Genomic DNA, 24809 nt, shown 5'->3' with positions numbered 1-24809 from the left:
ATAAAAGACTGCCTTTCATAGCCCGGCTGTAGATCACATGATGAGGATAATCACATTGCCGCCCGCCTTAACCTTGTGGTTTGCAGGACCCACTGGCCCAGATCTAAACAACATAACAACGACGTGTCGCTGAATTCTCAAAAAAGGGAGCAACAGCAACAGGGGTTTATGACCAATGAAGAAATCTAAAAATCAAATCTTGTTTTCCCGCACCCGCTCACAGTCGGACTGATGGTCATAGACAATGGCATATTATTGGATTGAGAAATAACATTACGTCTATAATGTGAGTTTATTTTGGAGTGGATTTTCACAGGGATTGCATCACAGTTCAGAGTCTGCCGTCTGAAGTCAAACCGTAGGAATTCTCGTAAATACTGACTTGATTATCCGTGAAAAGGATCATTTCTACAAATTATTAAATTAGACCTTTTTAAATGGAACTCTACAAGTTCTATAAATGAAAATGAAAAAAAATGAATGAACAAGATTATACAAAATATTCAATTAGAGCTTCATTTACACATTTAAACTATGATTTCACCTTGAACTTTGTATTTCTTTTTACAGAGCCACATAAACACCAGGTTTGAAGACATCTTCATAAAAACACGTTGAAACAAAAGATTAGAGAAAAAGGCAAATGAACAATTCAGCAAAGTGGAAATAGATGTTCTGCCCATGGCTGGATTAGCCTTTTGCGGGTCCCTGATGGGCAAAAATTTTCTGTTGCCCCCACCCACCTCCCAACACCACCACTGCCCTCAAAAACAAGGAAAGCAAACAGCACTGCTCTGCTGGAATACTGTGTGTCAGTTAGGCTGCGGTAATCTGAACAAATGAGTACAGGAATATGTACAATGTAAGCACAATATAAATTAAAATAACAAAAAGCCTTACAACTAGTGAATCTGGGGTTTTGGGGGGAGGGGGGGGGTTGCTTATTCCAGCCTTGGTTCTGTCTGGAATGAGCAAAAGACACTAAAGCTTTACATATAGAACAATACTTTCAGTGGCTTATTAGAATAAATGCAGTGTAAACGATGTAACTTAGTGTAGACGTTTACTTTTTAGACACAATAATTGTCACAAGGTTCGTTGTGAACGATGTGAACAGATCCAGCAAAGTTCCCACTGATCCTTATCGGAAAAGTTGTCTGTTATTGCAGTCTAAGTGTCCTGAGGATCAGTCCGTCCTCCTGCAGCTCTTCTGCGATGCTGTTACATGTACGTGCCGTTGAATTCAAGTCTTTGCCGAACACACAAAGCGATGACCTCTACCCGTCTTGCAGCTCCTGATCTGCCACTTGGCCCTCCTCCACACCAAGACGCACCTCTTGCCTCCCTTCGTTTTGGACCGGGGGGGCGTCTTCCTCCAGTTGGTGTAGCTGACGGGCTCGCCGCCCGCCCACTCCCAGCGTCCTCGGCCCTCCCTGTCATTCAGGCCTTTAACATCAGGAGAAACATCAGTCAGGGTAAAGAAGGTATTGTCATGGTTTGGCACGGGGTTGGACATTATAAACTCTCATGTGGGCAAAAAGCATGTTAAAAAAAACAACAAAATTATGTACTTATTATGTATCGAATTCCTTCTTACATATCTTCATTATCAAAAAGCCAAATGTGAATAATAGTGTAGAGTAGTACACAAATAAACCAAAACTCAACATTAAAGTCGCAATGAAACGCCATTTTGAGAGCATCTAACGTCCATATCATGACGTATTTCCAGGTGAAACGGGAGAGGCAGGCAGGACGTGACGTTGCTAGGGATGTGATGTGGACGTTGAAAAGTGGGCGTGTCATAACTGACGTACCATGCTGTTGCTAGCTAGCTAACTAATGAATCTTAGCTCTTTACCGCTAAAAGTTGATAAAGATGGATTGATGGGTGGATGATATTATCATGATATTATTGGTTAATTGTTGATGTGATCTAAAAGGGTTAAGAGGGAAATTTTCATTTTTAACACGGGTAGTTCCCTAGTTAGATATTGTTAATGGTAGATAATAAGACTCATATAGAATAGATTACTATGTGAATGTAGAATATGTATATTTAGCATCTAGGCTCTGACCTCGTCACTCCCCACGAGGACACCCTAACCTCTGCAAACGAGAAATGACATTCTACCATCTAAGTAACAAACCTTGAAATGCGACTGACTATACTGGACATGTTATTTCTCAATGAAAAGATCATTAAAAGAAATGATGTTGCAACAAGTGATTCCAAGAAACCCACCTATCCAAAACGGTTTTCTTCCACTGAAGTCCCACAGCCAGTCCATGTCGACTTTAGAGAGAACGCTTGCCAGAGTGCCTTTATATCTGAAACCAAAAAGACGAGGGAATGCTGTGTGCTCTAAAGGATAATTCATACTGCATACAATTCAGATGATCAGTTTTTATACATGACAGACGACTAATCAGAAGCATGCATTCTTTTTCAGTTTCTCTCTGAGTCCGTTTACCCGTCACAGAATGTGCATGAGCTTAAGTGTACCTCTCCCTGCAGGCCCTGTTCGCGGTGCTCCATGTGGCCTTGTGTTCGGAGCTGAGGGTGTAACAGTGGCCACCATAAAAGGTCCAGCCCTGAGGACACGTCTGAGCGCTCACCATCTGTATATCAGGAGGAAATGTTTTGTCAATGAAAGAGAATAATTCACTCCAAAATGTTCTATCCTAGATCCACCAATTTTCAGTCTTTATATAACACTTAATTCTTAAGGACGGCATTGAGTTTTATCGCTATGCAGATGACACCCAATTCTACATAGCTGTTGATCCTAATGATAGGAGCCCCTTTACTCTCTTGAAAACTGCATCTCTGACATTAATTTATGGATGTCAGAAGTGTAGTTTCAGTTTCAAGTGTAGTCATGACAAAACATTGATCATTTGGTTATTGATTACAGATTATTGGTCCACAATGGCAAACGCTGAAGTGAAGGGAACTTTCTCTATCTCACCAAATTACACCTCAAGCAAGAAATGTGGGTATTATGATTGACTCTAATCGAACTTTTCAGCTGCATATACAGCAATATAAGTAAATTACACTGTATCATTTGTAGAATGACGCAAAGAAGCTAGTACATGCTTTTATCATAAGTAGGTTCCCTCTGTTGTGAAGCTGGAATACCTGATCGGTTGGTGCCCAGGGTTTCCAGGAGACACCGTTGCAGTGAAAGAGCTGATTGGTGGTCTGGTTGAAATGCAGGAGTCCCATCAGTTCTGGCACACAGGGCTTGGGTATGGAGTTATCAGCTTTAGCCTATTGGCCATACATATTCATAGGAAAAATCATTTAGTGTTTGTTTCAACTGGAATGCAATATGTTTTTCCACAATAATCAACACTGTAAATAGGGCATAGAAACTCTGGAACTAGCAAGAGGCAAAGTGAAAGCCTTTCCCTTAGATAGTAAAAAGCGTTCCACAATGGTAAAGATTGAAATGTTGATATAATTTAAGAACCAAGAACAAAACAAAATAGCCCACCCCTTCTGACAGCGGCAACCATGAACACAATATCAAGCTAAAGGAATTGAAGTGAAACAAAATGGCACTTAATCGACATGGCTGTCTCAAATTTAAGCACATTTTCCAAGAAACAGAAAAGGACCAGTAACATTTGAACTCACATGCCCTTTAGCCAATCCAGTTTTTTGAGGTTTCGGGATCTTTCCTTGAGGATATGACTTCAACTTAGTATGCACTGCTGACCCCTGCTGCTGCGCTCCCCTGCTAACCACACGGATGTTTGCCTTTCTGCCCCTCCTCGATGGGGAGGTGTCGTCCTCTACTTGCATTTGCATGAGGCCATGATACTGGAATGAAAGAGACCACAGAAATGAAGACTTTTCTGATTTCAAAAGGTTCGGTCAGCTTCGTGTCAGCCACTGCCGCTGCTTACTGTGTAAACGATGTCTGTCCCGTTGTGAAAGACTGATGAAGGCGCAATCTGAAACATGAGACAGAGTAACAGCTTTAAGACCTTGAGGAAAAGGCAAATGTCAGCTTGAATAAAGTCAAATCCAGCGCTGATCTTCATCAACGGGCACTTACAGACTTTGGATTGCCCATAACTCTGAGTTTCTTTTTGGGGACATCTGCTCCAGGCCTGGAGATGCTGTCTCCACGGGTCCAGATTACCGAGTCTGTGCCGAGCGGCAATTTCTCTAGTTGAATGGATCCGTGCTGGGGGTAAGTGTCGGACCGAATCTCTTTTCCTCCAAGAACAGGAACCTCCCGATCCTGGTTCGGCCTGCACTGTCCTGTCGTGTTTAAGTTTCAACAGTCATGTTGAGGTTTTAATCAGAATATACATTGCTGTTACAAATATGTACTGTGGTGGTGACATTACATACAGTCAAATAATTCCAAATCTATATTTGACGTTAAATGTTTTTCTCTGGAATAACATGCAAATAACTTGCAAAGTACTCTATAAGAGCTTAAAAACACACAGCTGGGATCTATTTTTTACCTCCTCCTGAGCCCCTGATGGTGACTTGAGCCTTGTTGATGGTGCCGATCACTGTGGCTTCAGGGGACACCAACAGCACTTCAAACATCTCCTCGGCCTCCTCAAGGTGATCCTGAATGATCTCAGATTGCCAGCTCCTCTTTGACACTCCTGCATGGACAGAAACACCTCTTGTACCTCTTATTTTGCAGCACACTTTAAATTACAGAAAATAATTATGGTTGTTTTGTAGTTGTAGTGGCACCCACAATAGTTGCAACACTTTTCTTAAGGGGAAACTTCTATTGTATTTCCATTAAGTTGAGTGACTCCGGTGGTGGATGGGAATGTCCTCCTTGACCTTTCTGTGGTCGTCCACTGACTCCTGATCAATGACCTTTGGCCTCTTCCCAGTGGACGCTGAGAATGGTTTTCGGTCTGGTGCTCACAGGCTGCTGATGTGGTCTGGTTTCACTGTTCATAGTGTTCTCCATAGCTGTCACATGTGATGTCACAATGTCTCCCTCTCAGCAGAGATCTTCAGGAGCTGATTGGTGTGTGACCTTGTGACCCTTCCCTTCCCTCCCTTCCTCTCCATGAATGTGATGTGTCATGTGCGGTTCCACATGTTGATCTGTACATGTTATCATATATGAATCATATCATCTCCCCACATATGCAACCATATTTTATCACATGACAAAAATTCCAAACGTCAGTCAAGTGGTAAAACTATCTCCATGGCAACTGAGCAAACTCCGCCCACTGATGACAGAATGATCACTCCAAAAAAAGGTAAAAATCACTGGATCCTACACTTCCCATGATGCAGCTCAATTGTGTCTTTTGATAAGATCCTGCCAGAGATATGCCCACACCTTTCAAGCTCCATACCCCCCGATTGTAGATTCTTGTACACATTTTGTAAACCAAGGATAACCCTGATGACATCATCAGGGTAAACCAATCTTTTGCGTGCCCCCCTTTGATTCAAAAAGCACAGTGCAAGCTTCCTATAGTAAGGAGCACATACCTGGATCAAACTGAATGAGAGAAGAAGGGCTTATGAGAAAATCTTTGCCAGCTGTGGCAGTCACCTCCTTTACCTACGATAAAGACACATGACACAGAAACAGGTCTTAGAATCCTTAAGAAAAAGACCAAGCATCAGGTGACTGGTGAGTTAAATATGATTGTAAAGGGAGTTAAGAGCAGTTCCTCCTGTTCCAATAACAAACGACTCGCGGACCTTGACAGTGATATATGAAGACTCTGCCAGGTTGCCTTTTCGGATGATGTCCAGTGAGAGAGTCCGCTGCTCCTCACACACAGAGTACTCGGGCTGAGACAGCTCCACGGTGGACCAGCTGAATTCAAGTCTGCAAAGGCGAGGTCAAGCACAGTGAAGACTCAACTGTTAATTCAAGATGGCATTAAAAATCAGTGTTAGGATGTTCCTCTTACATATGAGAGGGCCCAGTGTTCCCTAAAGGATCAGACACTCTGAACTCCAGGCTGTCTGAAAGGGACCCCCTGTCTGGGGCAATGATGTAGGCAATAGCTCTCTTGTTCAGCTCCTTCTGAGAGAAGCGCTGCGGCACAAAACCACCTGCAAGGGCAAAGAGAAAGACTTGCTTTTAAAATTTGAAACTATGCTGTAATCTGGATGGAAACAAAATGTATTTCCAGACCTGTGGTAATGTTTTCCAGGTAACCAAAGTAGGGCTGGCGAACGATGCAGAATATCAGCTCTTCCTCTCGGCTATCGCTGTCTTGAGCCTTCAGCTCACGGGATGACAGGAAGATCCCGTGTCGCCCATCGCCTAAAAGCTCTGCTTTCCAAAGAGGAAGCAGCTTCACCACCTCAGGAGACGACTTATCCAACGGCTTGATCTGAAATGACACATTATTTGTTAATAAAATAGAGATCGGTTACCATCAATATCATAGAAAAGGAAGTCGTTTGGACTTATGAAGTGATGTGACATATAATAAACATACATTTTTACTATCTAGATCTGTTTTCCAGATGCCAATGATGCATATTGTGACTGCCGCACACATAGCTGATCAGTTTTTGTAGCTTAGAGGAAGGGATCCTACTCTCTTCCCATTGGCTCATATAGTGTTTCCCCTGCCATTATATGGGGGGGGGGCTAGCTTGGCTTGAGATGGTAGCCCCTGTCAAACAGTCATGGAATTGTCACTATTGTTCACATCATTTCATGCAAGATATTACTTGGCTGAGCAGAAAGCTTATCTTAATCAGCACGCAGAAACATTGTTAGACCCCTTTGGAACATTGAGGGTATATAACACATCCTCTATCAGCCATATTGGAGGATAAGCTGACAAGCCCCCTCAGTTACCTACCTGAATAGTGAAGTACACAGGTTCCGTATGTAACCGCCCGTCCAACAGGAAGCCCCGATTGGTGCTATCAGAGGCAGTAAAAGCAAATCGGTCAATCTGTGATGGTCCCCCGTCATGCTTATATGTTACCTCCAACTCCTGTATGTCTCTCTGGGTGAAGTTTGAGCTGGCAGTTAGCGCGGTACCACCTAAAAGCAGCCTGCCATACTGTGGAGGCTGGAGGAGGACAAAGGTCAGGGTGCTGGGTGGAGTGTCGGGGTCAGACATGGCCAGGCGGTCAGGACCCAGGATCATGGAGGAGCCCTGTGGAACTGACAGGCCTTTGTTGGAGGACAGAGACGGCAGGATGCGATCCACCATTTCCACTGCAATCTCAAAGCTTCCATTTCGGCTGGTCTTGCCATTACTCACAACAAACCTGCACAAACAACAGACTGGGTGTTAGACTGCCTGAACAAACGTATTTAGTTCTTGGCTCTGGTCTGGAGGTGGTACTAAATCCTCGTTCCACATACTTTCAGGGGTTGTTTGCACCACAGCCACAGCAAAGACATCTACTTCAAACACAAGCGTAGTGTCTGGCAGAAATGGGGATACAGCTCACAGCCAAACAGCAGGGGAAATTATAAAGATGAGGCCAGATTATAGAAAAATATAGGATTATATGCACTCAGTGGTGCAAACTGAAAAACCACGATGTGGTTCAAGACACTGGACGCCATTTTGTGCCACCAACCAGCTTGTGCGGTCCCCCGCAGTGTGCCAGATTCTGGCAAATAAACGGGTATCTTGAGAAAATCAATAACAATATTAACGGCATTGCCTCTATTCTATTGTCTGTCGCACAACCGCGTCTTTCACCCACCTACCAAACTGCATAATAATTGGTGGCCCTTTTTAAATTACGCAAAATACGAAAACAGGTTATGGTTAGCTAGTTAGTTACAGGTTGTCATGGTCAAGGTTGTTGTCCTGCACCACATGCTACCAAAAGGTACTGCTAGTTCAGCCAAGCTAGCACTGTGTCAACATTGTGCTAAGGGTGACAGGTGGAGGGAGGTATACTTGTCATGACAACCTACATAATGTAATAATAACGTAATAATGTTCATGTAAACCCCGTTCCATGTAGTTAGCATAGGATCCAATTCTGAGCTACAAATGTGAATTCTTACACCCGAAACAACATCAAATCTGTCTTGCGTGAGGAAAAAATGATGGGGAGTGATAAAGTCTCAACTGCAGTGTGAACGTAGCCTTAAGAAAAAGTTGTACAATGGCTTCTAGACTCACTGAAAGGTTTCTGTGGGTGTGCTGGCTCGGTTGTCATGCACGTAAGCCACAAGGTTGGCCGCTATGTCCATCTGGCTGAAGGTGGAGATGGCCAGTCCGGGATGTTTGATGTACTCTACGTGTCCGTGAGCTGGAGGGTTGGTGATGACATACAGAAGCTCCTCGGGCTTGTCTGTGCCGTCGGTGGCCATCAGCGCGCCTGTGGTGAGAACCACGCGGTCCCCGCGGCCGACGTTCACTGGCTTCACGAAGATGGCGATGTTTCCTGAAAATCATGGAGGAGGAAGCGTATGAAGGTTACATTAAAAACTGGAATTGACACTGTGCAGAGAGCAGGGACACACGGTGCGGCCCGGCAGTCACATGGGTATGTCTAATGAGGAATTTAAGAGTGGATTCCAGTACCTTTTTCTAGATCTTTGACCAAGATGTGGAAGTGCTGCAGGGGGGATTGATTCTTTCCGTCCAACAAGTAGAAGACAAAGAAGTCCTGTGTTTTAGCACCGTGCAGGCCTGTGTGCACGTAGCGCAGAAGGTTCATATCCACCATCTCTTGGGTGCAGTTTCTCCCTGCTGTCAGTGTCACCCAGTCCTGACCTTCCTGAGACAGGATCAGTCACAGTTAGGAGCACCACACCCCCAAGAATCGCCCCCATGTTTACAGTGACGACTCACTATAAAGCAGCGGGAATAGGAATTGGGACTGAATTGAATAAATAGTGAAATTTCCCTATTTCCTTGTTTTAATGCCGCATTAATAGTTTTGGCCACTTGAGGGCAGCAAAACATAGACATATTATCACATGCGGCAGGCACAGAGCAACATTAGCGTTCATTTGGAGTCCAAAAAAGGGTACCACAAAAAGGTCTGCAGTGTCAACGTGTACCGCCCTGTGGCCCTCACCTCCAGCCAGCCTGGACCCTCACCAGATTCCATGCAGACCCAACAGACCCACAGAGGACGCCATCTCCACTCAGCTCTCACATGTCTTGAAAATAGCAGCAGCCGCTACATCAGAATGCCACGCTGATGGCAGTGACGTTTGTGGGCCAGGGAACCAAAACAATGAACTAAAAGAGGCTGAAGAGCCGGTGGGACTTGCAGCGTTGGTATAAAGGTATAAAGCCTTTGTCATTTACTGTATAAACGTATAGTGTAAATGCAGTCTGTTGGGTACAAATGGATGATTCATTACTTAACACAGCCAAACTGGCGGGGGACACAATATCAAAAATATGTGGCGTATCTCTTTAAAGTCTTGCGGCACTGCACTAACCTTGAGCTGAAGTAGTCCTTGGGTAGGAACACTCTCGAACGCGTACGTGACCTCTGAAGACGGAGTGTCGCCGTCCCGCGCAAAGAGCGTAACACTGGATATAAGCCTGGCTTCTCCTGGCTCCACCTGCAGTCCGTTGTTCCTGAAGGACGGAAGACAAGAGTGACTTTCCGGCAGCGGCGTGGCGACTCACTTTTGGACGGGAACCGCAGCGAGGGGTCTCACCTGGTGACGCGAGGCTCCTCGTCGTTGACTGGCAGCACTTTGACCGTCACCTGCCTGTGGAGCCGGTGCCTGCCGTCGCTCACCTGGATGGTAAAACTATCCTCCATATTCTCGGAGTCGTCGTGCACGTACAACAGATCCATACCTGAAAACCACCGATGATGATGCACGTGTATTTGACCCATGGAAAGATGTAAATAGTGAATTTATATTATTCTACAAAGGCTGATTGATGATTCAAATGGAAGGCACGTGTCAGTATTTCCTTGTTGGTGACATCAGAATCAGGGGACTTATGGAAAATTGGGATTTGTCACAAGTCATCACAACTCAACACACAATCAACTTTGACTTAAAGGACAAATTCTCTCGTCTTTTCTGTATTGTCTTTTCCCCAGCAGACATTGCCAGTCAGTTAGGATTCACGTTGTGGATTTCCTTGCCGTTAAGCCCATTTTGATGACTGATCACTCACTGTAAAATTCTGTATGCACAGGAAAAGTTCATGTCCATGAGTTCATATAATATGTGGTGTCAAGACTGTTGTGGACGGTGAGGTTTTGGTTGGAGATATTTAAAGTGTTCACACACAGTAAATCATTTTGGATACGCATGATATGGATCATTGTGGGAAAGCGATTCTAGTGAATATGATATAGATTTTTTCTTTTTTTCTTAAATGGCCGATATGTGGCTGTCAGGGAGCAGCTGAAACAATGCTGGGGACACTAGTACGTGCTGTTAGTGCTTCATTTTGAATACAGCATCTGAATATTGACATTTTTTTGGCGTCGGAGGAGAGAGAGAGAGAGACATGGTGTCCTCGCTGTGGAAGTTGTTTTTGCACACAGCAGCGGGGTCTAACGGGGGGGGGGGGGGGGGTTTGGACTGGAGGTGATGTCAAGTAAAACTGTATTGCAACTGATCATTTTGCTAGTTTGAGTTTGGAGATTTATAACGGTCATTCCAACGAGATTGAACAAATACAACCCAGGCTGTATAAATATGTAATTTTCCATTCATGTCTGAGGGCTGAGGTGAGACTAAAATGCCATCTTTCCCATAGGACCTGAAGGCAGCATTAAAACTGATACTCCTTGGTCATCCATGTCCGTCCTATGAGTGAAATGACAACAAAAAAAAAAAGTGACGCTGACGTGTAAAAAGTACCATTTGTAAGATCTGTCGTTGTAAAGGCGACCACCGGGGATTGGGGACTGGCCTCCCGTCTCTTGTGGACTGGCTTTTCACTGCCGTGGTCGAGGATGCTGCCGTGCTGCGGGGCCTTGACCACACTGAAGAGCAGGACGTCCTCGGGGACGTCCAGGTCCGTCGCATGTAAAACCGACGAGTCCAGCCGCTTCGTCTCTCCCTCTTGCACCTCGTACACAGAAGGGCCACCGGTGAATATTGGACCGTATCTTGTGAGCAAAGTACGATGGGAACGTCTTGACCATTATAAACTTACTGTGATGTTGCGAGCCACAAACTCTGGGATCTCATCGTTTGTCGGGTTGATGATGACGTAGAAGGGGACGTGGGCAGAGCTGTGTTTCCCGTCTGATACGCAGACCATGAACTGGTCTGCCGTGGGCTCCATCCTCTGGTGTCTGGACTGTACGTAGTTCACGTGACCGTCCATGATGTCTTTGTATGAAAAGGAAGCTGGGGGAAGGTTAGGACAAAAAGAGCAAATGAAAATCTGTGTTTTCCCCCATCTGATGACAATATACTGTATATCATAACGCTTCCAGTACCTATGCTTATGCCCGTGTTGCTCTTCTCAAAGCCAGGACTGGGCAGGACATTTTCAATGTAGCCAAACTGGGGCGGAGAAATCAGATTGACCACCAGTTTGTCCTGGGCGGTGTCCTCGTCAGAGGCCTTCAAATGAGACGCAGTTATGGGAGCGGTCCCACCTTCATCCACCACAAACATGTCTCCTACAAACAAACCAAAAAAAAAGGACAGATCATGTGAAAACACTGGACTTCCTTTAGTAATAAAGTGATTGAACATATAACAACTTTCACAGTAATTGAAAAAACTGAATGCTCTGTCTCCAAAAGTCCGCTGGCGGATGTGAGGGGGTAGGTTCATTGGTATACGGGGTATAGGGGTGGAAGAGGTCTGACGGGTACCGGGAGGGTCAAGGGTATTTGGGCTCCAACCGTGTGACTGAGTTAGAAAATGGCTCACCTGTTGTCAGTGACGGTGGTTGGTTGTCGACTGGAAACACTGCGATCTGGAGATCGTACACAGGAAGACTGTCCCGCAGCTGGGCATCGCCTCTGGTCCTGGCGGGGTTTCCCTCGCCGCAGCATGGAGCTGCAGAGTTTTCTGTCTCCCCGTCGGAAATAACAAAGGTGATGGTGTCGTGGCGAGGAGTGAGTCCAATCTCCAGTCCTGAAACCACAATCACATGAAGCACTTTTAGAAGACAGTCCCAGCTGTACCGTGCTGTATCTCTGATGAGAATACATATAATATAATATATAATGAGTATGAATGAATGAGCTCAATCATACAATGGTAGTGCAAAGAATGGAGCAACAAAGCTCTGATATAAAGAGAAAGGAGTTAGGGTTTGAGTTAGGGCTTTTAAACAACCCACTCTCCTGCTACCCACCCGTGTGTTTGTAGCTGACGCTCCCCGCGGTGATGTCCGCCTGGACGAAGCGGTCGACGATGACGCCGTTCCGGAGCACCACACCGTGATACGGCTGCCGGGCGATCAGGAAAGCCAGGCTGCTGTTGTCGCTGTCTGTGTCAGTAGCGTAGATGTACTCAGCTGTGATGACTATTTCCCGTCCCTCTGCACAGCCGAGTACCGATTTCAAACCAGCAGCCAGCACTGGGACCTCGTCATTGACGGGCATCACCTGGAGATGACGTACAAGTGACTTCTTTAAAACCATTAAAGGTTCAGTTTTTAGTTCCATTTTTCTGACTGCAAAGAAGGACCAAGAGCGTGAAGCCGGTAAGGTTGCCCATTTCTATAGGAGCCCCCATTGTTACCTTCACTTGCAGGACAAAGCTGACAGAGTTGGTGCCATCTGTTGCGCTGAATTCAATGTGGTCCTCGACAGTTTCTGAGTTGTCGTGACTGTACCTGATTGAAAAATGACAGACAAAATTAAGATTTGACGAAACAAAACTTTTAACATTCAAATAAGTCAGAGAAGTAACATAAAAGAATCTGTTCTATCGGTAAGAATCATGCTTATCTATGTGCTCAGTGTTTGTAGGAACACACAGTGATAAACTGATACTGGGCTTTTCCACCTGGTTTATTGGGCTGGGCAGCAAGTTTATCAGAGCTTGTTCGTTGTCAACAGCTGCCTGCTGTTGCTGCTGGAAACAAGGTTGATGAGAGCGGTGAGAGCGAACCAAACAGAAAAGTCGCAAGCCCTGCAACCAACGCGATGAGCTAAAAGAGGCTAAAAAGCAAAAAAAGCTACTGATACTGGACATAAACATGAGTCTGGTCCTGGAAAAAGGACCCCAGATGCTCATGTTGCTCCGAATCCGCTGGATGTCTAAGTGGACAGCTGATTGTTAACACATTAGCCATAATAACTTGATAACTTGATGGAATATCAAGGTTGTTTCTGCCCTCTAGTGGTTAAAAATCACTCAGTGCAGCTTTGAGCCAAATCCACCACATCTGTCCCCAGATGTACTTTATGCTGAGTTACCAGTTGATTAGATACAACTGTCTAATGTGACCCATCAGCCCTTTGTAAAGCTTAGCGTCTTGTTGACTGTGTCAGAGGGGAGAATATTCAATTCTATGCTTTTTGTTTAGGCTGTAGCAATGTGGTGCTGCATTGAATTGCATTATAAAGGTATTTCCATGTATGTAATGTTAATGTTCATAACTCCATTATTTCCCCCCGTCCATATTTAGTATCAAGTATGATTTAGGCGTGAATCCCATGAAATGAAGAAACGAATGAAGCAGGATGTCTGACCTAACTTTAAGGCCTTTCAGGTCTTGAACAGTGAAAGCGCGGCCTGGTTTCAGCGGAAGGCCTCCTAGTTGCAGAGCGCCATGCCGTGGTTCCCTCTGAAGCTCCACCTGCAGGGCCTCTTCCATGGAGTCCACGTCTGACAGCAGCAAGTGTTCAGGGCCGAGCCAGCACTCCCCTCCCTCATCTACAGTCAGAGGGAAGGTAATCACCTGAAACAGAGCATACCCACACCTTTTTTTTTTCTATACATCCACATATTGTCCACACGCAAGAAATGAGACGAAAATGATAGAATTTTCTTTTCCACCTGTGGTGGCTGGTTGTTCACTGGCACCACAGTGATGTTAAAGCAGATCCCAGTGACTGTTTTGCCCAGGTGGTTGGTTACAGAGAGAACGAACTGGATGTACTGGGGGTAAGGGCCGATGTCCATGACTGGAGGCATGTAGGCTACTTTCATGAAATTCACTGCATGCTGGAAACAAACAAACAAGAAAGAATTGATGCATTTTGGATACGATAGTATCACTGCATGTACCCTTTAATGTATTCCTAAAATAATTACCTGTGTGAAGAGCCTCAGCACTGGTGCATTGGAGTCTTTGGTGAATTTGGGTATGCTGTCGACTAGGAACAGCCTCCCTGCATCTGGACTGCTGCTCATGAGGACAACAGCACACGAGTCAGACAGAATGTTTTTCCTCTGTTTGGTGTCCAGTGTGTTTTCTGAAGTGAGGACATACTAACCTGTGAGGACCATTGTAGAAAGGCGGAGTGGTAACCGTATATGTAAGCTCACTGTCCGGGGACTCCTGGTCCACAAAGTGAAGCTGCTGCCGTGTTATATGGACAACTTCTGTTTCCTTGATCACAAGACACCGGCTGGAACCAGGAAACTCTTTGGGCGGTTGGTCTGGAACAGGCTCTATGTGCACCATCACCACCTGCGCCACAAGGACACCATTGTAGATCACTGAGTCAGATATCAAGTACAATTCTGTGATGGAATTTCATCAATTTCGTGGCTCAAGGGGTGGCGATGTCAGTTGGTCACTCGACCGGCCTTCCATCACTTTGGTTGATAATTTAATATCTCAGCAATAACTATTGGATGGATTGCCGTGAAATGTGTTACTGACATTCAAAGTCCCCAGAAGATGAATCTAAATGACTTTTGTGATCCTTTGAAGTTCACAGTTTTGTTTTAGGGAAATATACTTGACTGGCTGATGACATTCCTGTCAGCCTCAGCCATACCTCCTGTTTAGTGTCAATTAGCAAATCTTAGCACACCCCAAATGCAAACCGTGTGGCTTTATATTTTTCAGCATTAAGCCGAGAATAGCTTCTATTTGGAGTTGATGTAACCTGTGTTGAACAGCCAATTACTGTAAACGTATGCTTTAGACAATTGAAATGTTGTTCCCTCATTCCTAATCGACTCACTGAATGTTATTTTAAATATGTGTTACTGTTACCCACTTGAGGCTCTGACAGGTTGGGGGGGTCATGGAAATCCGACAGCACCACCTCAAAGGAGTCATCAAACACCTCGTTTCCAAGGTGTCGATAGTAAACCATGGACTGAGACAGGTCTTTCTGCAGAAAGTGGCTGACAGGATAACCTGGATTAAAGCCAACAGAAACATGACATGATTTGGTTAAAAACAAAGACAACAAAAGTTCCGGCAGGATAAAATAAATATATGTCCATTCATCTGACCTGTGAGCCCCGTCCCTGGGATTTTCACGACCTCTCCTGCCTGCGGGGGGCGGGTGATGTTAAAGAGGATGTAGTCGTCGCTGGAGTCCATGTCTGAAGCTTGGAGCGTGGAGCCTCTCAGTAAGGCCATCTGGCCCTCAGACACCTCCAGCAGCATGTTGGTGATGAGGAATGGGGGGCTGTCGTCCTTTGGCAGGACCTTGATGGGGAACTTGTGTCGGGTCTGGTGGTGGCCGTCAGTGATGCGGAAGATGATGAAGTCTTTAGTGGAGTCGCTGTCATCGTGGTGATAGTGAACCACGCCCGCTTTGATGTCACTGACAGTGAACATGAAGCCCTTTCCACCTGGATTTTACATCAATATTATATTACTGACAAATTCAAGTAAATGTGATACCTTTGGTGAGGATGATTGGTAGCCTGTACCTCATACCAGTGGTATAGTTACATTCTCAAAATTAAGACCACATAAGCCTTTCCCATAAGCCTTAGGGCGGCTTCTTCCTGTTTTGCATTTTAGGAAATTTTCCGCCAGATCTGGCCCACTGGTATCCAATATGAAACATTGTAGAGGCTGAGCCAGAGCCTACACCAATCCTCTCAGTGGATCCAGACTTGTTTGTTAAGAACAGGTTCCCAAACCCCAAAGGAGCCAACGGGGCTCCTTAGGCCACCATGGCCTAAGGCGGCATGGCATGGCATGGCATGGCAGCTCGGTCGCCATTGGTGTGTGAATGTGTGAGTGAATGGGTGAATGAGACTTAGCTGTAAAGCGCTTTGGGAACCGTGAAGGTTGAAAGGCGCTATATAAGTGAGATCATTTACCATTTCATTTACCATAACAGATAAATCAGAAGGCAGCCAAAAATACATATGCAATATAAATTCTTTTTTTTCTTTTTTTTTTTTAGACTTTTCTCTAATCTTTGCTTTTTCAATGTAAAATACTGGATAGTTTTACTTCTACACTATTCAAATGACGCAATCTGCAAAGGGAACATCACTCTTTGGTTGAACTACTCACAACTCATTGACATATCATGCAACAAAGGGTTGTGAGTAGACATCGCACAAGCTAATAAGGTTGGGACCCACTGGTTAGTTCAACTCAATGTGCTGCTTTGGGCTGCTTTTGCTCTGAAATGTTGCTGTTTTAAACGTTGGTGCGACCGGACCATTAGAGTGAAAAATTGTTCAGCCGTAGTCACTGCTGTCTTAGGGTTTGATTTTGGAACAGCCAAAGGTACCCTGCCTGATGATGCACCAGCTCATAATGGTATGGTTTGGTAATGGTAACGTGTCTGCAGGATAGACAGATTTTTTACCATGACTTGAAAATGGTTTGTTCTACAGAGGTAACCGGGTAGAAGATGTACAAGATGTAATTTTGTCTGCCCAGGTCTGTACCTCTGACGGTGAGCCGTCCATGCTGCAGGCCGTCCACAGTGATGATACGAACAGCATTCAGGTTGTCGTTGTCCACAATCTGGAGCTGCTCCCAAATTATTGGACGGGACTGACCCTCTAACAGACTGAGACCTAGAAGACAAATTGTTTATAGAAAAACTGCGTAGCTCAGTATACTGTTTCGGTCTCAAAGCTTTCTTGCTGAAGAGTGGTAACACTGAAACTGTCTTAAAACCAAAACAATTAGCTATAATTAATGAATTGCTCCCATGCCTTTGAAAAAGCTTTGCAATTTGACCATGCGAGCATACCCATGTTCCAGGACACTCTGGGTGCATTCGTGTCTGCATTCCTTACGGACATATGAACAGTCATTGATGGGCTCTTCTCAAAGAAAAAATCATGAACCTCAAATTCCACCTGTGTGGAAAGATTACAAAGATTTTCAGAAACCACTGACAACACCAAACTTTTTGTTTTATATACTACACGAAGTATAACAAAAGGGAAGTACCTCGTAATTCCTGCGTTGGGTATGCGAGGAGTTCGGAGGTTGATACCCAATGAGCATGTCATTGAGATCGAGCCATGTAAAGGAGGAGATCGGGCGAGTGTGATCAGACAGATGGGTGATGAAGCCATCCATGGGGGGTTTGGTGATGTTGAACACCAAAAGCTGTTTGGGAGTTTCCTCATCTTCAGCGTCTAGTGTGGCAGTTGAGAGCGGCGTGAGGATAAACTGGTCCACTTCCAGGATAAACATGGACATGAAGGACGGTTTGGGAGGCTGGTTGGGCATTGCACCAGTTATCTGCACTGGAATCCAGGCCTGTTCAGACTGTACAAAGAAAGCACAGCAACCAATACCTCAAACAGAATGTCCAATTTTTTGTCAATTTTGCATAATTTCTTTAGCAAATTAGGGGACTGTGAGCAAAATACTCAACAACAGGCCAATATATTGCTATAATCCTAATTAGTACCATGGCTGACATACACTCTTGTAAAATGATGGTGCTGGTACAAGTAGTAAGGAACAAAAGTAATACAAAATTGTAACAACCAAATTTGTATAATTTGTATAATTTCAATAAAATATTTCTGATTCTGATTCTGATACCTGATATATGCTGCCACTCCTGGTGTCCTTGAGGTCCAGTCTGATTGCGATGTAGTCTACGTCTGGGGATGGAGGGTCTATGTGCTGGTACCTCAGCCCCATCACCAGGAAGTCATCGCAGGGAATTTTGGTGAACTTCACTAGCTTCAGACCCTTCAGGCAGTCCTCAGATTTACACATCGCTCTGGCCTTATTATCTGAATAATTACACAACCATAGAGAGATTACACAAATCTAACATCACTTTCTGTGTTTAGGTTTTTACCTATTGAGCGTGACATCTAGATAATGTCTCACTCAACGGGTTCCACGCTCACCTTACAGGGAGGAAACTTCTTTTTTTCATCAGTAATGGGGTGCCACAGGGGTCTATTCTTGGCCCATTACCACTCACATTATACATAATTAACATGAGTCTGCCTAATCAGTATTTTTCTTCTTTTTTTTTGCTGATGACACAATTTTGTATGCCACTGATTCCACTCAGAGAAAAAGCTCTTACTCATCTTACATCTGCTTTTGATGCTTTCCAGTTATGCACTTCTTACTGAGAGACTTGTTTTAAATGCAGGTACGACCACATGCATAGTCTTCTCTACAACTACCTGTGTCCTTGTGTGTCCTGTTAAAATCATGCAAACACGTAGGAATCTGGCTTGACAGCAGGCTGTCATTCAAGATGAATATTCAACATGACCCGAACCAGAAAAATGAAAATCTAACTGTATTTTTTCTGTATAGAAAGAAAGAAGACTGTTTGTCTTTTCTAAAACTATAGAACAGTAAACTTGTCTGCACTTGATGACTGAGACACTTAAAGACTTCAACCCAGTCTACCACAGTGTGTTACGTTAGGTTACCTAGCTGCTGGCGTAGGTGAATGAAGCTCTCTGGCTCGTCGCCTCTCTTCGTCGCTTTCTCTGGCTCTCCGGTGACCAGCTGGCCGTGGGCTGGCAGGTGGGTGTCATGGCTACTCAAATGGATGGTACACTCCAGGCTGGACCTCCTCTCATAGTGGAAGGACACCACATTGCCATCCACAGCATCAGAGAGGCCGTAAAATTCAGGAACCTCCAGGGATTTGGGACCCAGCTTTATGATGCTGCATTCAGGTTCCATGATGTCCACGTGGAGAGAAAACACCTCCATGTGCGTCTCTGTCTCTGTGAACCTGGTCGAAACAACATAAGGTGACCGTGCTGCCATGCCAGCAAGAACAGGAAAGAAAGAGAATAGTCGTGTTTCCCGTTTTAAAGGGTATCCAGGTGTTGTACCTGTACAGTCGAAGCTTGACGGTGTCCTCCTTTAACAACGGACAGCCGTTATGGACGTACTTTACCTCATCAGCCAGATAGTGGCAATCAAATACCTGAACAAATAAAGGTAGAAATGTTAATTAGCAAATTTAATCAGTCAGGACTACAGTGTTTGGAACTACATGGGTATTGCTTAGCTAACTTAAACAAGACTGTAGCTTTTGCTGAACATTACACAATACTGGTGACCGTAACATTAGCACAAGTATTAATACTTGTCTAGTACCAGGTGTAGCTAACTTTAGCCACTATTAGCTACTTGTCATACCAGACCAAGGAAGGATGTGCAAGGGTACTTTCATTATAATTAATTATGAATTAATTCATAATTAATTATCTGTTATCTCTTCTTTCAAAAGTTATATAGTCTTGCTTGAGCGCTTTAGCATGCAGTGTGTTTGTGATAGCCGTTTCCACTATGTTCAGACTGGAAGCCACATTGAGGTTTTTTGGTTAATCCACATTGGCGTGAAGAAACCACATGCTAACAGGTTGAAAACCAGATTTAAGATTTAAAATCAGATTTAAACTACACCCACATGGTTATCTGCCAAGGAGCTAATACATACCAAACAGGGAACTAAAGTAATCCTAATCATTTTAAATACATTTGTAGAGCTATGTAATTTGGTAGTAATTGCAGAGAAACTGTTGTATTGATACACCAACTCACCCTGTGGGGGCTACTACTGGCAAAGTTGAATCCAAATCAGTACTTTTCTACTTTTATGCATAAAAAGTGACTCATTTTGGACATTGAACAGATGACTGTATCTGTCAGCACAGCATCATTAGAGGGGAGACGGCCTGTCTGCCTGGAAAACAAAGGAAGAAGTATAGAGCGGTCCCTCCACCTTCTCTTCCCCCAAAAATTACCTCTCTTCTCTCGACTGAGGACTGGGTTGGAAATATGTCTCCAGGCCAGGTGTGTGTAGGATGTAGGGCAGACCATAAAGGTCCTTAACAAGGCTTTTCACACTTTGCCTTGACCTAACCTAAACCCTGGTGTGTGGAATTACTACCATGTCGTATTTGAACGTATCATCCCAGAGTTTGCAGTAAACCGCAGATCAAGGATTTACAGAAACCTCGGACCTCCATTTCAACCCTGTCTCGTGCAAAATACAGTCATGCACAGCTTAGTTGAAGTACCACAAAATATTTTATACAGAAGAAAAGTTATGTTGAAACTATCTGCAAACCATTCACTGCAATGCAAAAAAAAGTATATATATTGTATATATATATATTTCCCCACATCTTGGAAGTAAAACATGATCAGATCTTGAGGGCCACTTGCATTTGGTAGTAACATAATAGAAAGTACACTAATAACATATTACATGGTCTCCTACATGTGAACTGTCAAAGTGCTACGGGAGCGTAATGCATGCCTTCTTGGTTTTACTACACATGGGAAATTGCCTGGAACACACGGGGTGGGGGGTTTCATTTTTCCATTACCTGAGGCATGAGTGTTCCCACACGTTGAGTTATGGGCTCATTTAACACCACCTCCACCTTGCATGCATCCTTCCGACGGGGAATATGGAACTGCAGGTCGCCGTCCTGGAGGTAGGCCGACTGACCCCGTTTCACCTTTAAATCCTTATTGACTTTGACAAGGGAACCGTGTGACGGACAGGTCATTCCCAGCAGAAGCACCGGAAGCAGGGTCCAGACCAACGTTTGACCCTGTGACCCCATCGCTGTCAGTCCTTAAGCCGGCGATCCTGGAGGGTCTTCAAGGACTGACTCCAAACAAAAGCAGCATCGCTTTCCGAAACACGCTTCAGTGGGAGTCTTCAGTAAACCAAGGGTCCCGTCTCCCTCTTGACATGATCAGTCAGGAGCTGCAAAGATATTAAACAAGTTTCAGTCTGTAAGGCATATAACCTGTTAGGTGGCCCAGGGGTGCAAAACACATTTCACAAAGCAACAAAACCAAACCAAAAACACCACCAACATTTCAGGGAATGAGAAAGATTGTATTTCGAAGCAATTAAAGCTGCATTCGTCGTTTTATCGGCCACGCTAACGTGTTAGCGAAAAAAAAAAACAGCAGCTGAGCTTTGAAAGAACCAAATGTAGTTTCTGTAGCGACAAGTGAACACGTGGCGACTGCATGAAGTGTGGAAGTGGACAGTGATAGTGAGAGACCAGGTCTATGGGTGAGCCATCATTTCGTTAAAGCGGCACAAATTGATTTTTTTTTGGCCACTCGGGGGCAAGCTCAAGCTGTGAACGCAACATTGACACATTACAAGTAACAAGACAATTAGGCAAAACTGCTCAGTGTACAGGCGGGAGCATGAGTGAGCACCAATAAAAGAACACCCTCACATGCAGGCAACGCTGATTTATGACAACAATCGCAGCGTACCGTTGCGGTTCACACGGTTTGTGTAATTATGTGACAGGGAGCAGCAATAATGAGAGTTTCAAACCAGCTTCAGGCGTGTTCCAGATCTCTGTTTGCAAACTCTGTGACTTGCTCTGTGTTTTCGGCCCGACAGGAAATATGTTCATTACGAACAAATGTTGGCCTTTCCCTGAGGCTAAACAGGCTTTCTCTTGTAATGGCATGATGTTTCTCAGTGAGCTTTGACCTTTATTTATATATATATATATATATATATATATATATATATATAGTCACCCCCCAACACGGGTCTTTCCACCACTCCGCTGGAGTTACCATAATTATTAAAAGCAGCAGGGGGGACAAACATCCTGTAAAACCATCTTTAAAACGTTCTTTAATAGAACCTAAGGGTGCCTTCAATTGCTCCCCTTCTTTTGCAATGAACAGCCTGTTCTCATTCTGTTTTGCTCTTGGCTCCTTATACCCGATTTCTCCTTTCTCCTCAGGGATCAATAAAGTTTCATCTCACCTCACCCCTAGACCCCACTGAGGATGTGTGTTTTTGCATTTGAAAACAGGCTTCGGATGCCATCCCGCCACATTCCTTCAACACTTGTCTGGGACACCTACCCCAGACCTCACACAGAAAGCACCTTGGACAGAAAAAGGCACCTTATAATCAGCCTCTGCGTTGGGGAACATGTCGTAGCTTGTCCCCATGAACAATACTTGTGTTTAGGGTGCCGGAAAGATCATGTTCGAGGAGCCGAGTGCAAAAAAAACAAAAAAAAAACAGGATTCCAAATGGTCACAACCCCCCTTCATCTCAGACCTCATCGGGAGTGGTGGCATGTACTGGTTTTTAACTAAAACTTTAAAAACTTAAATTGCAGGATTACATATTTCATTAACAAAAAGTTGTAAAATCAGTGGTGGTCCAGCTGATCACATGGTCTGTTTTTTTTTCCTGAAAAGGTGACATTTCAGAGGATGTGGTTTCACCTGACAGCAATACCTTGTGCTTCGAATGACCTCTTGCGACCACTGGTAGGTACAATGTCAGCCAAAGTATGATTTGTGCTGTATGGTCAGGACACAGCAATGGATGATTACAAATGCCAGTGGATTTCTTTGGCCACTTGGGGGCAGTGCAACAAGTCATCTGACATATGGATGACGAATGTAAGTCCAATAATATTCACTCTCCTTTTAGCTCCGTTTTGGCCTCCACCAACTCCTGAGAAAGCTAGCTCTTTAAGGCTCCACTATGTTCATCGGCTAGTCTATGAGTGACCTCTTTCACGTTACACCTAGTTATTGCTATTCTGTTCTATTACTATTCTCTGTGCTGTAACCTTGTGATCAGGATTACTTCATGTCACAGTTTAAACTGTGATCCGAATTGATCAATTGAAAGGAAGGTAAACTATACTGGTGGGAAGTATAGACCCCTTTTCTTCTGTCTAGTAAACATTATGATGTTTTTTGTGTGGCTGGAGCTTAGGTGGAGGCAGAATAATTCCCTTAACACGTTAGCTAATGCTAGCTAGCAAGTTTTGACATTTTGGTGTTACACCTACCTGATAGAGAAACCAAGCATGTGTAGTAAAAAGAAACTCTTTAGATGCCTGTAACTACGTCCTGAATGGGCATGTAGGCCTACAAGACTTGAAATGCAAAGATTTAACAGATGAGATTTGTCTCTGGCCGCACAACTAAGTTAGCTAATGTGCTAAAAGTGTTAGCGTAACGAGAGAAATCACCTCTTCCTCAGAGTTCAATTTCTGATGAGGTGGGCGTGGCAAACCTTTAGACACATGACGTTATCCATGCCTACAACAGACAACACTTCATTTAACCTTACGTGACACGAAGTGGGAGCTACAAACACGACCATATTTGACGATCGCCTCGGTCCAATCCTTTCGTCTTATAGCTCGTACGGGATAAAACTTCAATTTGGAGCCATGAGTCCTTCGATTCTGGCACCCAGCAACACCGCAAGATGACATTTTCGGGGTGATTCGTGTTTTGCCTCCAGCTAACGCCGTGACGTAATCATGTGTATTTACTTGCGGACACAGCAGTCATATTGTACATTGCCACTGCAGTGCACTTTTGGTCTGGGCTTGTTTTTCATAGTTTCGTCTCAGTTCCAGTGAAGGGACATCTGATATGTGATATTTTAGACGACAGCATTCGTACAACTTTTATGTATATAACTTTTGACCCCTTGCCTGTTTCAACTGACCGCAACCCCCATCCGACACCTCTGGGATGAACTGGGACGCCGACTGTGTGCCCGACCTGATCCCTGTTGGACCTCACAAATGCTCTTGGGTCTGAATCAGTCAGATGAATGAAAATGTTGAGCAGCAGCTTCCCTACTAGTCTACACGAGCACCTACAGGCTACTTATCACGCAGCCTTGTGAGCAATGAGATGTGGAGCAAACCAAAGTCCAGCTGCATGCCAGAGCTGAGAGTGGATCACATTTTAGCAGATAACACCCCGTCCAGCATTGTGTCACACTAAATGACTGCAGGTCACTGATATTTACTCTGAGTGTAACGGAACAAAGGCCTCAGTAATCTGTCCTGTTAAAGATTTGGATGGCCCACTGACTGATGTGAGTCCCAGTGGGGAGGCTGCAGATGGGAGGAGGGAGTGCTGGGAAAGGTCCTAATGTTAAGCTGCCTGGAGCACTCGGAGGGTCCTGTCCCTGTTTGCAGTTGATCCTTTTCCTGTTTTGGCAGGGCTTCACGTTACAGTCGCTATACAATAAAGTCAACAAGATGCATCCAGAGAAGCCGTCCTATTTCCCGTGATGTTGGCTACTGGATTTAGATCCCAGCCAGATGGCAAAGACCACCGACCTCACCTTGATTTAACCTCACATGTCAGGAGGGTTTTTTATCTACTGACAGGTCTAAAGACTTGTGGTAGTACAACATGCACTCCCTAATCCAAACCTAAACAACGTATCAGTGCTGGATGGTATGGTACCACTCTCCCCAGCTGATTCACTCCCTCTTAGAAGGGGCACTCTTCAGATTTTCACTTCAATCACGTCATGAGAAGTACTCCTCATCCCGTGAAAACAGTTGTATGGGGTCTCCTGTCCTGTGACTCCTTTCCTTCCACGGTCTGGACATACCAGCGTTTGAAAAATTGAAATCTCAGGGCCAAAGGAATTCATTTCAATGGTATGGTAACACGCAAATTTACACTATTGACCAAAAGCAAACCATCTTGTCAGTTCTAAC

General features: G+C 44.5%; 1 protein-coding gene across 3 annotated transcripts; it reads right to left on the bottom strand.

Moving 5' to 3' along the window:
* Positions 1-927: 927 nt before the first annotated feature.
* Positions 928-20885, bottom strand: frem1a (Fras1 related extracellular matrix 1a). Of its 3 annotated transcripts, none has more exons than XM_070929712.1 (36): positions 20643-20885; positions 19137-19231; positions 18723-19033; positions 17863-18059; positions 17257-17580; positions 17054-17162; positions 16743-16874; positions 15336-15680; positions 15095-15237; positions 14360-14556; positions 14178-14268; positions 13920-14087; positions 13613-13821; positions 12657-12750; positions 12268-12520; positions 11838-12044; positions 11396-11581; positions 11107-11303; positions 10809-11019; positions 9639-9783; positions 9414-9555; positions 8542-8737; positions 8137-8401; positions 6844-7261; positions 6162-6363; positions 5935-6079; positions 5720-5849; positions 5504-5576; positions 4492-4641; positions 4071-4279; positions 3919-3966; positions 3647-3832; positions 3146-3277; positions 2507-2622; positions 2246-2331; positions 928-1446 (listed from the first exon to the last, which is right to left on the bottom strand). In XM_070929712.1, exons 1-36 carry the CDS (start codon positions 20883-20885, stop codon positions 1244-1246), a joined length of 6558 nt encoding a protein of 2185 aa, XP_070785813.1. In that variant the 3' UTR covers positions 928-1243. The 3 variants fall into 3 exon arrangements, with proteins under 3 accessions (XP_070785813.1, XP_070785815.1, XP_070785814.1); XM_070929714.1 differs by having other exon boundaries at positions 3659-3832; positions 20643-20846; XM_070929713.1 differs by lacking the exon at positions 3146-3277 and having other exon boundaries at positions 2507-2607.
* Between the last annotated feature and the right edge of the window lie 3924 nt (positions 20886-24809).

Source organism: Enoplosus armatus, chromosome 23 (assembly GCF_043641665.1).
Source record: "Enoplosus armatus isolate fEnoArm2 chromosome 23, fEnoArm2.hap1, whole genome shotgun sequence".
NCBI classification, from domain to species: Eukaryota; Metazoa; Chordata; class Actinopteri; order Centrarchiformes; family Enoplosidae; genus Enoplosus; species Enoplosus armatus.
This window is presented reverse-complemented; position numbering and strand designations above follow the sequence as displayed.

Bases quoted from the DNA above. Each gene is read 5' to 3' on its own strand.
- frem1a (XM_070929712.1), bottom strand. From the start codon at position 20,885: ATGGGGTCACAGGGTCAAACGTTGGTCTGGACCCTGCTTCCGGTGCTT. The intron at 6,364-6,843 runs GTAGGTAACTGA...GTGTCATTTCAG, and splicing joins CTGTGTACTTCACTATTCAG to ATCAAGCCGTTGGATAAGTC. The intron at 3,967-4,070 runs GTAAGTGCCCGT...CTCATGTTTCAG, and splicing joins TTATGGGCAATCCAAAGTCT to ATTGCGCCTTCATCAGTCTT.